This window comes from Medicago truncatula, chromosome 3, assembly GCF_003473485.1.
Source record: "Medicago truncatula cultivar Jemalong A17 chromosome 3, MtrunA17r5.0-ANR, whole genome shotgun sequence".
Lineage (NCBI taxonomy): Eukaryota > Viridiplantae > Streptophyta > Magnoliopsida > Fabales > Fabaceae > Medicago > Medicago truncatula.
The window spans coordinates 39,845,377-39,862,088 of NC_053044.1; the positions used below are offsets into that span (position 1 = coordinate 39,845,377).

The following is a 16,712-nucleotide window of genomic DNA, read 5'->3' on the forward strand; positions in this document are numbered from 1 at the left end:
AAAGGATCAAAAGAGTGTATTTTAAGTCACTATGGAATACAATGATTGACAAATTAAAATAAGTTAACTATTAAAAAATAAAAGTTTGAACTTATTTGCAGAGCTCTTTCATAATAACTCGTATCCTCAATTTTCATATTTCCCTTGGCGATAGTAAACACATGTGAAAGAAACAACACAATTATAAATAAATGGAATCTAATATACTACTCTCTCCGTTTCAAAATGAGTGTCGTTTGCACATATTATATTAATTAATGGAATAAAGTAGTCAAATGTCATAGCAATTTTACCAAATTATCTTAATCATCTATTGATTTGTTTTTCATTAAAAAAAATATATAATACTTTAAAAGTAATGTAATATAGTATTAATTGAAGGATACAATTGAAAAAAAGAATGTCCAAAACATACATACTGCTAATGGAATAACACATTTGGAAGACCCATCAAGTATAGTTTTGTTGCGTATCCCTTCCTCTTCTGCAATTTTGCTTACATATGAAACATAGATGATTGCATGATGATATTCAATCCTTTAAATGATTTACTAATGGTTAGGATTTCTGTTGTTGGATGTATTAGTAGACGAGAAATGTGTGACGAAAATATAAAAGATATGTGCAGATAAGAATTATCAAGTCACGACCTGCTTTTTGGTCATGCCACAAATGAAAATACTCAAACTTTTTTTTTTTTGACAAAGAAAATACTCAAACTATTGAACATTCAAGAACTCATAATTCTACTGAAAGGATGAAGAAAGGAAAAGTGGACAGTGCACACATGATTTCAATCTCTTGAAGCACATACCTGAGACACAGGTGAGAGAAAGAGTTCTTTGTTTCTTGATTCGAAAATCTTCCATATCTTTTGTGGATCTAATAATTAGTTATTGAAATCAAATCTCAACACAACTTTTACTTAAGGATTAACACTTCTTCATAAATTAATAATATTGATTTTTTTAGTAACTTTATGATAGATCTCTATAATTTTAATTTCATAATAGGGTGGTTAATAATGCTTTTCCTTGTTATATATGTCATTTTTTATCTTTTCCTGTAAATTATTTTTGTTTATTTAGCCCCTGTAAAAAAAAATTGAAATACCTCTTTAATAGGTCATTCAAAAAAAAATTGCAGAAATTTTCGTATTTGAATGACCTAATAGGGGTATTCAAAAAAAAAAAAATTACAGTAAGCAAAACAAACAAAAAAATTACAGAGGAGAAAACCAAAAATGACATATATTATAGGGCGGTAAAACACCATTAACACTTCATAATATGACATCAATCCTTATACAATCCTTTATGGAGCTTATAAAATAAATAAACTCAATAATATAATACAATTTACATAATAATTATTGAAAGCATCTATAAGACATTGATTCTTATTTATGGAATTGTAAAGTATAACCTATAATTATCGGTACAAAAATTAAAACTATTTTACAAAAATGATTGATGAAGAAGAATTGCATACCTCAATTAGTTAGAGATAGTGTCTTATGAAAGTATTGAAATAAGAACAAGAATAGAGAGAAGTAGAAAGAGAGAAAAGAGATTCTATTTTTCTCATTAAATACAAAAAGTGACTTTGAAGATAAGTTTAATGATGTTAGTTTGACTTGATTATAATATGTCTAGATAATCCAATATTTAAATTGAAATCCACTTATATTATACTATTCATAATAATTAATTAATTATTAAAAATAAAAATTTATACTAATATTGTAGAGTCGTATGTCCTCGCTTTGTCATCCTCTCATTTTTGTACAGTTTTGCTTACACAGCAACATACAAATAAGAAGGAGCACAAATGCAAGGGAATATGACATAGATCATTACATGTCTCCTTGATTTGCGACAAAATAGTTCTTCCCTTTTATAATGTTAACAATCTTACATTTACTGTGGACTAGTCGATGTGGGCTATACAAATACAATACTTCAGTTTTTCATGTCCGCAAAGAGCAAGAAGAGTATTTTTGAATACTTTGTTAGTCAATTTAATCCTTGAATGCAGACTTTGTTGGTCAATTTAGTCTCTGAATATAGACTTCGTTAGTCACTTTAGTCCCTAAAATTGACTAACAGAGTTTGCATTCAGGGACTAAAGTGCCCCATTTTTACCTGTGAACTGGTCGATGTGGGCTCTTGTGATTTGTATACATAGAAACAGACATAAACAGCAGGTGAAATAGATGGTGACTGAAAGAGAACTTTTTGATTCTTGATACAAACAATATTTCCAGGATACACAACACAAAACTGTAGATTCATCAATTAGTCTCTTTGAATTTAACCACTAGGTTTTTTACTTGTCAACTGGTCGATGTGGGACTGGGGTTTAGACAAAAACACAACAAACTACAATTCATATGAAATATAGAACTTGCTTTCTGGTCTCTCAAGCCTAAAATTTTATTGAACATTCAAAAACTCATAATTCTATTTATTATAGGTAAACAACATAACATGTGATCTTTCTAGTACGGTATGTCCTACTTATGCAACCTCTACTCTAAAGGCCCTTAAATGCTTCTACACCTCTGGGCTCACGTCTGTCTTATTCTGATCATGGTTTCATAGCTTCGCACCTGTGTCCGATGGAACCTAGTCTTGTAATATAGGATTACAATGCAAAAAGTTCCTCATCTAGTTAAGAAAGAACAAAAGTGAGTCTGAGCGAAACTTGTCCTCCTTGGAAGCTGGTATAATGAAAATCACATCAAAATACAGTCTGAACTAATTCATTTGTTGTTGTGTGCTTCTTAGAGCCGAAACATTGCACAGGCGAAGGGAAATTGTAGCTGTTACCACAAAAATTAACATGCTTCCACCAAGTCCATGTCTAATGTCTAATATTGTGAAACGCTTTTCCCTGCGATAAGAGATAATGGTAAACATTTTAAACTTGAAATGTCATTGAATCAAATGTTTGAGTAGAATATATTTTGCTTAATGTTCACTTTTGTTGATGACTTCATTTTCTTATTGTTCATGTTTTTTTTCGTATTGTTTAATTAGCGCAGCGGAGTGCTGATATATTTTTACTGAGTAATATACTTGATGATCCTAGCCCTCTCGTTTTAAGTCTCACGAAGAGCTCTTCGCTTTTAGATTTGATACAAACGAAGCTTTTTTCAAAGGAATTCGGTTAATGCAAATATCAGTAATTTAAACTTTGAAGTGAAAAAGAAGAGTGCTTTTGTCGAAAAGCTACACACTTCAAATTTCCGAGCTACACTTTTAAAAATCCGTTCATGGAAGGTTCATTCAAGATTCTCCATGCGATTTTTTAGTTTTTGAAAAATTTATACTTTTGATATAAATATGAATTTTGAAGACTTCTTCCGTATCAAATCAATGAGCCAAAACGAGATCATATTCCCTTGATTTTTCCCTTGTCCTCACCAATATCAGTTTAATTTTTTTTTTTAGTAGCATAAATATAGCTTTGGACCTCTTAATTTTGGTCCTCTTAATTATGTCTAATTTCCGTGTCTTCAATAAAATAAGCGTATGATTACTTAAGTTTATTATTTAAAAAATAAATAAAAAATTACCTAAGTTTATGTTCATACAAAGGTGGAGTTATTGGAATTATATATTGTTTAAAATTTATCTCTTAAGTAAAATATGTCTATGATTAGCTAATCGCTGCAAATTTATATATATTCTTAAATAAAAGACTTTGAACCATCTATTTAGGCAAAACTACAATTTTTGTCTCCCATTTTAATTTTTTTATGAACCCATGATTTTCAACATCCAATTTGATGATATAGCGATAAATTGTTAATTACTAGCCTCTTGTATCATTTTAAATTATATTTTGGCTTTGTATGCTTGGTCATTTCTCATTTCAACACCCCTTTTTTTTTTTTAAAGAAACTAAATTAGCCCATAAAAATTGGGTTTAGGAAGAATTGAACCTGAAATCTTGAAAAAGAGCATATCCGAAAGTATGAAGCCAATATCACTAGATCAATTTAAGTGAGATGTAACACCCCATGTTTTAAGACACTACAATTAGACATTAAATTGTTAAAGTCAAGTTACCTAATTTATCATCGCTTCATCATGGTACCAAAATTAGACAATTAACAATTGAAGGACAAAGAGCATCTCTAAGGAAGAATCATTTAATTAATAAGGACTTCAATCTATTAAGGACTTTAATTGGAGGGAGAAAAAAAAAGTATTTATTAGTTACGGACAATTATACAAATACTCTCTTCAACGGGTCCCATGATCAAAATAATAAAAGAAAATAGATAAAAGTTGTTCCCACCATCTCAAATTCATGTGTTCCTACTAGGTCTTGACAGAAAATTGAAATCCGGCCCAAACCGGCCGATGTCCAGCCCTAGTTCCTACTCAATTCAATTTATTTTTATTTATATTATAAATATACAAATTAAAGTACATGTTAGTGGCACTTTTTTAAAAATTCGCTTTTGTTTACTACAATTGAAGTGTTTTAATAGATACTTTTATTAAAATATTATAAATAAATTATATGTACCAAAATAAAACAAATAAATTTAAACTAATATTTTTTTGAGGGAAAAATTTAAACTAATATTTATTGAACCCTTTCATTGAAAATCATATTTCCTCCTATCCTAATTCTACATTTATATAATTTCATTCACAAATAAAGATGTAACGAAGAATTGAGAACGCAGGAAATATGACCTCATTCATCGTTGGGCTTGTTGCTTTATAATAGAAGCATCATTTTCATTTTATAACCAAAAAAAGCTGGCTTTAACTTGTGAATTAGTCGATGTGGTCTCTAGACAAAAAACAGAGAAATGCACTATGCCAATACCTCTCTACAAATGCACTTTTATTCTCACATTCATTTGTTTCCAATCATTCTTCATTTCCATTTCTCAAAACAGAACATGAAGACTGCTTTCTGAGGAAGCAAAGCCTTCAATGCCATTTGCAATGAAAATTATCTAGGCAATGAGAGCACCATTTGTAATTGGTCTGCCAAGAACAAAGCATTTTGAAGGTTGCAGGTTCCAAATTTAAGGCCTTTGTACCCTCCTTACCATGTTCGTGTATTATTAACCTTTCACATGTGAAGGGAATATTGTAGCTGCTGCTACCATGATTGACATCAAATTAGCATGCTTAAACTTAGTCCTTGTCTAATATTGTGAAACATTTTCCTCTGCGACCAGAGATGATGGTAACCATTTTATGATTGAAATGTTCTTTGAATCAAATAGTGATGAATTCGAACATTAAGTACCACATAATTCAATAACATTTAGTATTTCAGGCTGTGTGATATCATATATATTTTTAAATACACTAAAGTAAATGAAAATATATTTCAACTATGAAAAATAAAGGGTTAAATAAGTTTTTTAACCTTATAAATAAAGCGAGTTTTGTTTTTAATCATCATAAAAAAATAAGTGGTATGTTTGCATCCCTATAAATATTACTCCTTAAGGCCTTAAATTAGTGTAGTTGAACTATATGCAATATCCACGTAACATATTTTGATCATAATTTTCTACTATTATAAAAAGACGAATAATAACCTATAAAATTTTGTTTAATTTGTCTCAGACCAATATTTATAAAATATCAATTTTTCATAACTTTTAACAATATCAAAATCCCTTATTCTAGGACATATCAAATTTGTTTTAAACAATTAATTTATTTGAAAAAATGTGTTCAAATTTTTTTTTTTTTAAGAAAAACACCAAAGGAATCAAACTTGAAATCTCAAGAAAGAACACACTCCTAAATCTCAAGTCAGTTTTGTCCATATTTTCATTATTTTAGGAATAAAATTGCATACTAAAAAGTGTGAATTCATCACAAGTCATATCTCCTCCTCCTCATTTTCACAGTTGTCTTCACAACAACGTAAATAAATGAAGGGTTGAAAAGAGAATGAAATACAACCTAGATTATCACAAGGCTCCTTAATGAGCAGTAGAATAGTCCTTTCTTTTTATAACGTTAACAGCTTTCTTTTACTTGTGTGCTAGTCGATGTGGGCTATACTAACCTGGTGTGATTTTAATGGCTTGGTGTGGTCTGCTTTTCAAAGCCAAAACCTTACACCGGCGAAGGGAATATTGTAGCTGCTGCCATCATTGACATCAAATTAGCATGCTTAAACCTAGTCCTTGTCTATTAATATTGAGAAACATTTTTCCTTGTAACAAAAGATAGTGGTAAATATGTTAAGATTGAAATGCCATAGAATCCATTAGTGATGAATTGAAACTTTAAGGACTACATAAATCAATAACAAGACTCCCTTTACAGAACATCATCCAATTTAGGTACCTAGAATTCAGACACAAAATAGGCTATTATACTCAAAATAGGTTATATTGTCTTCTTTACGATATTAAGCTTAATTCTTTTATCGATAGGCAGCGTTAACTCGACTGTTTTAAAGTAAAATGCTATGTATAACATACTCTTATGAGTATCACACTTTCAAATTTACTAAAGAAAAAGACATCATTATCTGTTGAAAAGTCATAAAAGGTGATGTGTCACAAAAAAAAAAAAAACTAAATATAAGATTATAATAGAATTATGTAGTATAAAGAATACCATGAAAACTTTATACGTTGAGAATTAGAAACCGACTTACCAAAGACAAGTTTTCATTTGATTTTTCTATATTCTGCATATCAAAAGCATCAATCTCTTCTATCAATTTATCCAATCTTGATTTGCGCATACCACTGAAATGCTTGGAATTTGAAAGTGCCGCATAATTTTCACTGTTGCTCACCTCTAAGTCTTCAAGATAATCTTCCTTGTGCAACACAGGCCAACCACACTTCTTTATCTTGCAACCCTCCACTTCCACTTCGAAACGCAACAAACAGTTTTCCCTAAACTCTGGCTTCCGATGCCTGCTAAAGGATTCGCGCATGGACTTCTGATCCCATCTTAGGTGTCTTCGAATGTAAATAAAATCACCACTCACTACCATTGTGAACAGATACAGTTCATTGTTTGCTCCTGAACTTGAGAAGAGAGATAAGGATTTGTCATCTTCATGCTCTGAAGTATCCAAGTTCCAACGCAGACGCATGTGTCTGGTACGAGTGTTTATCGGAAAATACAGTACACAAATTAAAACCAATAATAATATTAATGTTGATAGTATTTCTGAACCAAAAAAGTGATTTTCTCCCAAATCTGGTTTGGTATTGTCAAGCTGGGTTTTCTCTGGCCAGAAAGCCTTCATCAATTTCCTCCAAGGCCACAAATACAGCAACTGCCCATCCATCACTTGAACAACAATCATTAGGGATCTCCACCGTTACGCGTTACTGATGCAATTGAGTCCGCTTCTGACACATGTGATGAAGTCAAGGGATACAAATTCTGATTATCCAATCTTGAAGGGATTTCCATGTACACAGGATAAGGGTAATCAACCATCTGTTACAAAAACAGCAAAAGTTCATGCATACATTACAAATAGAAAGTGACTTTGTGCGTGTAATATAGATGGACAACCTTTCTCCATGCGCTTCCTTATCTATCTCTCCAACAAAGATACAAAATTTAAAATCACTTCAACTTTAAAACTAATTTTTTTTTTTTAAACATCATATTATTCAAGCTACACCGCACAAGAAGGACGGCAAAGCAAAAGGCGAAACTACAACGAGCACCGTAAATATGCGGCTACCCAAACCCAACAAACGAAAACACCCAAAAAACTTCCAAAACACACGAAAACCGAAACAAGCAACAAACTAAAATTGTTTCTCTTAATTGTGTTATGTTTTACTTTGGGTGAGGTGTTTTGTCTTCTTTGAAGGGACGGAAAAGGAGAAGGGAAAAATGGACACCTGATTTCAATGTTTTGAAACACATACCTGAGTTACGGGTGAGAGAAAGGCGAGTGGGTAGGTCTATAAAATTATTCCCGGATAGAATTAGTCTCTCCAATGATGATAAACCATTAATATAACGGGGAATTGAATCATCAGTGAGATTGCAATTGCTCAAATCCAAAACAGTTAATGAGGAAAGACCTGAGAAAATAGAAGGCAATATTAAACCTGTGTGAAAATTGTGGTTCATACCGAGTTTCAAGGTCCGTGCACAAGCTAACTTTTACAATCTACACGGAAGTGACTATGGATCATGAATTTTTATTTCCGGTGAACGTTTTTTCTCGTTTACACCTCCTCCATCTCTGTTAGGTATTGATTACAATATCTTGCAGGTTAGAAATTATATTTATTTTGTCCAAGTGTTTGTAAATTTTATCATTTGGTAATCTATCTGTTTCTAATCACTTCATTAATAATCAATGTTGTGGGTGTTCTCACCTCTGTTGGAGGATTGAAAACCAACAGTTTTTTGGAGGCAAGATCGAGAATTGTTGTGGTTGAGTTGGATTCTCATGGGTAAGTTGATAGCGTGACAATAAACAAGTATTGTAACATGTTGTATAAATATATACACACGTGTATTTTACTAACTTGATTGTTAATTGATTGTAGTTTTCGGTTCACTGCACTTTATTTGGTCCACGTCGACCAACTTTACTCATTCATATTCACTGGTGGTATGAACGTGGTACTTGCTATCATGTTAGCTAAAGTTAAGTCCTGCATGCAAATGATATATTGTCAACAACATATGTACTAAGTTTACAAGAATTTTGTAAATGTACTAAATTTTGACATTCAACCTTGGCAGGTGCTACTGTGCTTCAGACCATAGGAGAAAGTTCAAAAACAATATTCAATCCAGATATCATTGAGGCTAGGCAATTAAGGAACATGTTAAAGCATAACACCTATTGACATTTTATGTATCAGAACTGACTTCTATTTCAATACGAAGTTTAGAAACTAATTTTTTTTTTCCAGTTGTTTATATATCATAATGCCGAAAACATCTCCTATGATCATTCAGCGTTTCAATGGGAATCAAGATGACAAGTGGGTTGTCCTCTATGAGGATTTTATTATAAACACAAACAAGACTGATATGAATGGACTCAGGTCTTATCAAGAGGTATTTCAATAGCTACTACCTTAAAGAAATAATTTAAACATGAATAATATGTATTGAATCTGTAAATAGCTATAAATTTATATTTATATCATGTTATTTCGTAATATATATGAAAAGTATTTATTTATACCTCAATCAGAGACTTTGCAGACAAACTCAATTGTTGTTTTGGGTACCATTGTTGAGATCATCGTTGATGAAGGATGGTGGTACACCAATTGCTCGTGCGGCAAAAGAGTTGTTGATGGTGAAAGTGTTTTTGGGATACACGAAAGGTTGTTTAATAACTCATAAGCTTCAAAATCCATTTCTTCATCTTCAAACATATCCAAATCATACACATGACTCTCCTGACTCTCTTAAAAAAATATATAAGTGTGAAACTTTGTTAAGAAATGCTTCAAAGTCCTTTGCCAATTTCTAAAATTGAAGTTATTCTAATTGCACAAGTCATTTTTTTGCTGTTTATACAATTGGCAAAGGACTTTGAAGCATTTCTTAACAAAGTTTCACACTTATATATTTTTTCAGGAGAGTCATGTGTATGATTTGGATATGTTTGAAGATGAAGCAGTGGATTTCGAAGCTTATGAGTTATTAAACAACCTTTCGTGTGTCCGAAAAACTCTTTCATCATGAACAACTCTTTTGCCGCACGAGCAATTGGTGTACCACCATCCTTCACCAACGATGATCTCAGCAATGGTACCCAAAACAACAATTGAGTTTGTCTACAAAGTCTCCGATTGAGGTATAAATTAATACATTTCATATATATTACCAAATAATATGACATAAATCTGAATATATAGCTATCTATAGATTCTATACATATTATTCATGTTTAAATTATTTCTTTAAGGCAGTAGCTATTGAAATGCCTCTTGATAAGACCTGAGTCCATTCATATCAGTCCTGTTTGGGTTTATAATAAAATCCTCATAGAGGACAACCCACCTGTCATCTTGATTCCCATTGAAACGTTTAATGATCATAGGAGATGTATTTTCGGCAATACTGATATATAAACAGTTCAAAAAACATTAGTTTTTAAACTTCGTATTGAAATAAAAGTCGGTTCTGATACATAAAATGTCAATAGGTGTTATGCTTTAACCTGTTCCTTAATTGCCTAGCCTTAATGATACCTGAATTGAATATTATTTTTGAACTTTCTCTTGTGGTCTTAAGCACAGTAGCACTTGCCAAAGTTGAATGACAAAATTTAGTACATTTACAAGATTCTTGTAAACTTGGTACATATGTTGTTGACAATATATTATTTGCATGCAGGACTTACAATTGTAGGACTTAACTTTAGCAAACATGATAGCAAGTACCACGTTCATACCACCAGTGGATAGAAATGAGTAAAGCTGGTCGACATAAGGACCAAATAAAGTGCAGTGAAACCAAAAACTACAATCAAATAACAACCAAGTTAGTAAAATACATGTATGTATATATTTTTACAATATGTTACAATACTTGTTTATTGTCACACTATCAACTTACCCATGAGAATCCAACTCAACCACACCACTTCTCGATCTTGCCTGCGAAAAATTGTTGGAATTCAATCCTCCAACAAGCGGTGAGAACACCCACAACATTGATATTAATGAAGTGATTAGAAACAGATAGATTGTTATTGATTAAGATTACCAAATGATAAAATTTACAAACACTTAGACAAAATAAATATAATTTCTAACCTGCAAGATAATCGGTATTGTAATCAATACCGAACAGAGATGGAGGAGGTGTAAATGGAAAAGTGTTCACCAGAAATAAAAATTCATGATCCACAATCACTTCTGTGTAGATTGTAAAAGTTAGCTTGTGCACGGACCTTGAAACTCGGTATGAACCACAATTTTCGGACACACAAAAGGTTTTGAAATCATATGGCAGAATCAAATCTCGTCCAGAGTTGGAACCTGGCCAACCACATCCACTTAGAGATAACCTTTTGAGATTTTCTAATTGAAATAATGAGGGATCAAATTCCCCAACAGCAGTTCTACTGAAGTTCAGATCCTGCAAAGCCGTGTTTTGTTTTATACCATCTGGCAAGCTACAAAGTTTTGAACATCCCAATATGTTGAGAATTTTGAGAGACTTCAGGTTACTAATGCTGTTTGGAAGGCATACAATATTTTTGTAATGCATTAAATTAAGGACTGACATGTTTGTCATAGTTTTCCCAAATTCCGGAAGTCTAGAAACGTTTGAGCAGTCAGATAGAATGAGCATTTTCAAGGAATCCATTTCCAATGTCCTTGGAAAGCGTTTAAGATTTACACACCCTATCAAGCTCAATATCTCAAGAATTTTGTGATCTTTAATAGATTGGTGAAGTCAACAAGTTCTGTACAGCCATTAAGATACAGGTCTTCCAGGTATGAACTCCAGATATATTTGGAGTTTGACATAGATTTTTGGTTCAGCTTTCCAAAATACTGAACAAGACAAAGGATAAATAGATAAGTTATGAAACTCTTATTTGAAGCTTCTTACATGAGTTCCATTCGACAGTTTATTGACTTTACTATTGACCTTTTGTAAGTGAACAAGCTTATCCAGTTGAACTCTAAGTGGTAGGGTATTCATTGGATATTCCCACCATACAACTAATCTTAGTGAGCTGGAAAGACATTTCAGACCAAGTGAAAGATGCAAATCACATGATATAATGAGTAGCCTAAGATTACACAACTTTGACAAGGCGTCGGGGTTCCACTGCACTTCAAATGACATAGATGGTGATGACTTCAAAACGATACCTTGAACAAGTTCTGTTCCCTATTAAACGATAAATTTCAAATAGGTATCATGAGATACAGTTAATGCAATACAACAAAAGTGATGTAATATTGGAATTAGGAATTACCTTATTTTTTCTCAACACCTCCTCAATATCCTCTGGAGACCACAATACAATTAAAGGCATGCACTTACTGATCCTTAGAGTCCCAGCCTGACAAGTTGGCAACCTCTCTCAATGCATACCTCCACTTTTGTATCTTCCCTTTACTCTCAGTGAATTTTTCTTCATGTTTTTTCTAAAAGCTTCAGCAAAATTCCCCTTTGATTCCTTACATCGGAGAGATTGACGCCATAGAAGATTGGGAAAACTTGATGTCCTAACAAACGTTTGGATTCGAGAATCTTGACTAACTCATCCAAACAACAAGTAGAGTTAGCATAGTTTTTGGGGATTATGACAATTGCTGAGAGAGATTCTTCAATTGCACGAAGGAGTTTTTGTGAGATGACATCACCTCTTGCAAGTTCTTCATCATCTCTGAAAGTTATTATACTCTTACGCACCAAGGATGCATATAGGTGATCGGAGAAGCCTGAGCGCGTGTCTTCTCCTCTAAAACTCAAGAAAACATGATACTTCCATTTTGAGTTTTGTGACCAATCCTCCATTGAAACTGAACAATAATGTGCTAGTTTAAAATCGAAGCACCTGAAAGTAAAAAATAATAAGGCCTGGTTATTCAACAAGTTATACTGATCAGATGCAAAAGATTGAAGTTGCAGAAATCCAACCTTTGCGGAGAAAGCAAGAGTGATCACCGATATCAGTGAAAAGATTTTCAGCTTCTGAGTAGTTCAATGTCTCGAGAGATGAATATGTGTAACAGTGTCCACATTGGGAGTAATTTTTTAGTCACTCCTTATTGCAATTAATATATCTAACAAAAATCCTAGGTCTTATAAAAACTTGACAAGAAAAAGATAATTGACATTAGAATAATACTAGTCATATTTTAAAGTTCATACAGATTCGTGAGTTGAGCCACGGACTAGACATTGGCATTTGCAATCAAGTGGTTGCATTATGGTCTGAGTACATAAACTTTGAAGATACTACTAGTACTGATCACATGCTGAAGGAGAAACACTTCCAACAAAACCCAGATTAAAATCATCTATAAGCAACAATAATGCATGCAATGCAAAAGTGGAAAGGAATAAAAACCATAAACACAATGTTCAACTCTGATTTTGATTTGTCAAGTTCAGAACATATCTTCTAATAGTACCTCCTATCAATTTTAAAAGATATATGTAGAAAAGTCAGAGGATATTATTGATCATTATTAGAATATATTATGTCATTATTAGTCATGATAAGACATTATTTGTCATTATGTTTATTGTAATTCCTTTTCCTATAAAAACAGTCTTGGACTGTAAAAATAAAATATGAAAAAATTATTCCTCTAATCTTGCATATGATTTCTTATATGTTTTTCAATAATATATTTCTTTTCACATAAATAAATATGGCCACCATATTTCTACTTTAAAATACTATTAATATTGCTTCTAATTGAGAAATGGATTAATTGTTAAAATTATAACGTGTAATGTAGCATTTTAATTTTTAGTCTGATAGAATAAATAAGCAAACATTATTACAACCACATAACACAGAAATCTCAAACTAACTAGTTTAAGGCAAAAATGAAAGAAAGTGGTTTTGAGAGAAATCTCAAACATTATTACAAATCCCCATTAGAATGAAAGAAAAAAAAATGAAATATTGTATAAAATACAAATAAGAATAAAATTGGTAAACAGCAGAATGTCTCTCATCTAGTTAAACAAAAGTGGTTTTGAGATAAACTCAACCTCCTTGGTGGTTGGTATGTTGGACATGGCAACCGCTGCCTCACATTTCTGTTACGATGAATGTGTTGCAACTGCAGTGTATTGACCTTGAGTACAATATCATTGGACGAAATCCAATGTGATTTTAATATTGTATTTGTTATCGTCTCAATTGTTGTGGTGGGCTTTTTGAAGCGCAAATCATGCATAGGCGAACGGAATACTGTAACCCCAACCATCACTGATATCAAAGCTAGCACACTTAAACCTAGTCCTTTCCTGATATTGTGGAATATTTTCCCCTGAAATATAAGAATAGCGATAGAAAAGTTAAGATTGTTATGTAATTAAAGTCCAATAATGGTGAACCAAAAATATTAAGAACAATTTAACCTTTTTAAGAAAATTTCCAGAGATTTAATGTTTTTTCTTTTGGATAATACGAGGCCACAGAAATGAATGAGAATTGATTTCGTTATAATTTACAAGACCCGCTTTTCAGGTCATCGTCTAATTTAGGTACAACAAATCGAAATAAATAGACATTTGAATATAGTACAATTAGGACATTACAATCAAAATAGATTATATCATGCTAGTTGTTAATTTGACCATAACATCAGCAGTTAAAGTTTTTTTCAGTATATATATGACATTTTCCATATATATAAATCACTTGGCAATATAATTTTCATTTATGAAGTAAGGGTAATGACAGCTTAAGTAAATTTAAATCATTTTTACAAATTTGTTCTACATTAGATTTTGGACCCTTTTCAGTCTCTAGCAATTGGATTATTCATAGTATTGTCTGTCCTTCAAAAAACGTTTTGCTTAAATTATCTTAGGTGACACTATCGTCTTTCCAATAATAGTTGTCACCTTAATTTTTTTATTTCACAACTTCATTTTTATTATAATATTCTCACTTTACAGTATGAAGCATAATACTTTCAAGGGTAATTAACTAGAAAATAAAAAGGTGTCATCAATTATTGTGAAAACATTGTGAGATGTGATTAATAACACAAGGTGAAAAAAGAAGTATAAAATGAGTTTTAAAATTATGAGGTCATTTCATGCTATTATTAGAAGGTGACTTACCAAAGAAAAGTTCTCATTAGACCTTTCTATGTTCAGCACATCCAAAGCAGTAGTATCCTTCCCATTGGATTCATCCACAGATGATTTTTCCATACCAGCTGAATGCCCAGAATTGGAAGGTGCTACAACAAGTCCACTACTATTCAGCATTTGCAAGTCTTCAAGATACTCTTCCTTGCGCAACATACGCCACCCACATTTTCTTATCTTGCACCCTGTCACTCGCATTTCGAAACGCAGTGAACTGTTTTCCGTGAACTCTGGCTTTCTATGCTTGCTGAAGGATTCCTGCATGGACTTCCGGTCGCCTCTTCGGTGTCTCCGTATGTATATAAAATCACCGCTCACTACCATTGTGATGAGGTAAAGATCATTATATGCTGTTGAACCTGCAGACAGTGATAAGGAGGGGCCATCTTCAGGTCCTAGAGTATCGAAGTTCCAATACAAGCGCATGAATCTGAGAAGAAAACCTTTAGTAGCTTCCTTGGAATCCTGTGGAACTTCAGCTTCTAAGGCCACAAATACAGCCACACCCCACCAGTCACTTGAAAGACAATCATCAGGGATGTCCACTGTTACTAATGCAACTGAATCAAGTTTTGACACATATGACGAGCTCAAGGGAAAAAAATTCTGATTATCAAATCTTGATGGGATTTTGAAGTACATAGGATAGAGGAAATCAAACCTCTGTAATAATGTAGGTAAAAACAAAAGATGAAATCCATGAATACATTATAAAAAAATAAAAAAATAGGTGGCTTTGTGTGTGTAATGTAGGTAAAAATTTATAATTTGCAGATGCACATACTTGAGGTACAGGTGACTAAGAATTCTTTTTCACTTGATTCAAACACCTTCCATATCTTTTGTGGATCTACTGCATTAGCTTCCTTAGCATCTGAATCTGTTACATACATGCGTACATGAGGTGGAAGAATAGGTAAAGATTGAAGTTGTGGGAAATCTTCTAATTCAAGATAATGAAGCTTTGAAAGATTAGCGAGGTGGTGAGTGGGTAGGCATACAAAATTATTCCCACTAAGGATTAGTCTCTCCAATGACGATAAGCAATCAATATCGTGAGGAATTGAACTATCGGTGAGATTGCAATCGCTTAAATCTAATTCAGTTAATGAGGAAAGGCCCGATAGAAAAGGGGGCAAAGTTAAGTTAGTTGTTTGAGCTGGGAAAAAGCTGAACTTCTTGCCAAAAGGCAGATGAAAGTTCCAGCTTGAATTGGTAGCTGGATCACGACAGCTTCTTAAAGATAATCTTTTGAGATTTCCTAACTGAAGTAGGGATGGATCCAAATCTCTAATAGCAGTTCTACTCAAGTCAATGTCCTCCAAAGCCATAATTTGATTTATACCATCTGGCAGGTTACAAATTTTAGAACATCCTGATATGTTGAGAATTCTGAGAGACTTCAAGTTACTAATGCTGTTTGGAAGGGATATAAGATTTTTGCAATTCAATAAGTTAAGCTCCGTAATGCATGTCATATTTTTCCCAAAATTGGGAAGTCTTTTAATGTTTGAGCAGTCAGAAAGAAAGAGCATCTTCAAGGAAAACATTTCCAATTTCTTTGGAAAGATTTTCAAATCAACACAACCCATCAAGCTCAATATCCTAAGAGTGTGTTTGGATGAGGTAATTGAGAAATTTTAAAGAATTTAGAATTCTAGACAATTTAAATGATTCAATTAAATTACTTTCATTTCTCAATTTTTTTGTTTGGATGAAGTAATAAAAAAATTCATTGTCATCATTTTTGGGCAACTTTTATAAATTTTAATTTTTTTAGGCCAAATTTGAAAATTGAAATTAGGGGTCAAAATGTAAATTTCAAAAAATTGAGGGGTCAAATTATAATCTTTGAAAAATTTGAGGGACCAATTTGCAATTTTTTGGAAA

At 32.3% G+C, this 16,712-nt stretch overlaps 2 protein-coding genes across 2 annotated transcripts; both read right to left on the reverse strand.

Moving 5' to 3' along the window:
* Positions 1-6,394: 6,394 nt before the first annotated feature.
* Positions 6,395-8,286, reverse strand: LOC120579738 (uncharacterized). The gene is made up of 2 exons (XM_039832445.1): positions 8,117-8,286; positions 6,395-7,463 (listed from the first exon to the last, which is right to left on the reverse strand). The coding sequence occupies exon 2, from the start codon at positions 7,324-7,326 to the stop codon at positions 6,631-6,633; it is 696 nt and encodes a 231-aa protein (XP_039688379.1). The 5' UTR covers positions 7,327-7,463; positions 8,117-8,286; the 3' UTR covers positions 6,395-6,630.
* Positions 8,287-13,553: 5,267 nt separating this feature from the next.
* On the reverse strand, positions 13,554-16,443 carry LOC11430194 (TMV resistance protein N). Its single transcript, XM_024779234.2, has 3 exons — positions 15,607-16,443; positions 14,793-15,485; positions 13,554-13,990 (listed from the first exon to the last, which is right to left on the reverse strand). The coding sequence occupies exons 1-2, from the start codon at positions 16,412-16,414 to the stop codon at positions 15,478-15,480; spliced, it is 816 nt and encodes a 271-aa protein (XP_024635002.2). The 5' UTR covers positions 16,415-16,443; the 3' UTR covers positions 13,554-13,990; positions 14,793-15,477.
* Between the last annotated feature and the right edge of the window lie 269 nt (positions 16,444-16,712).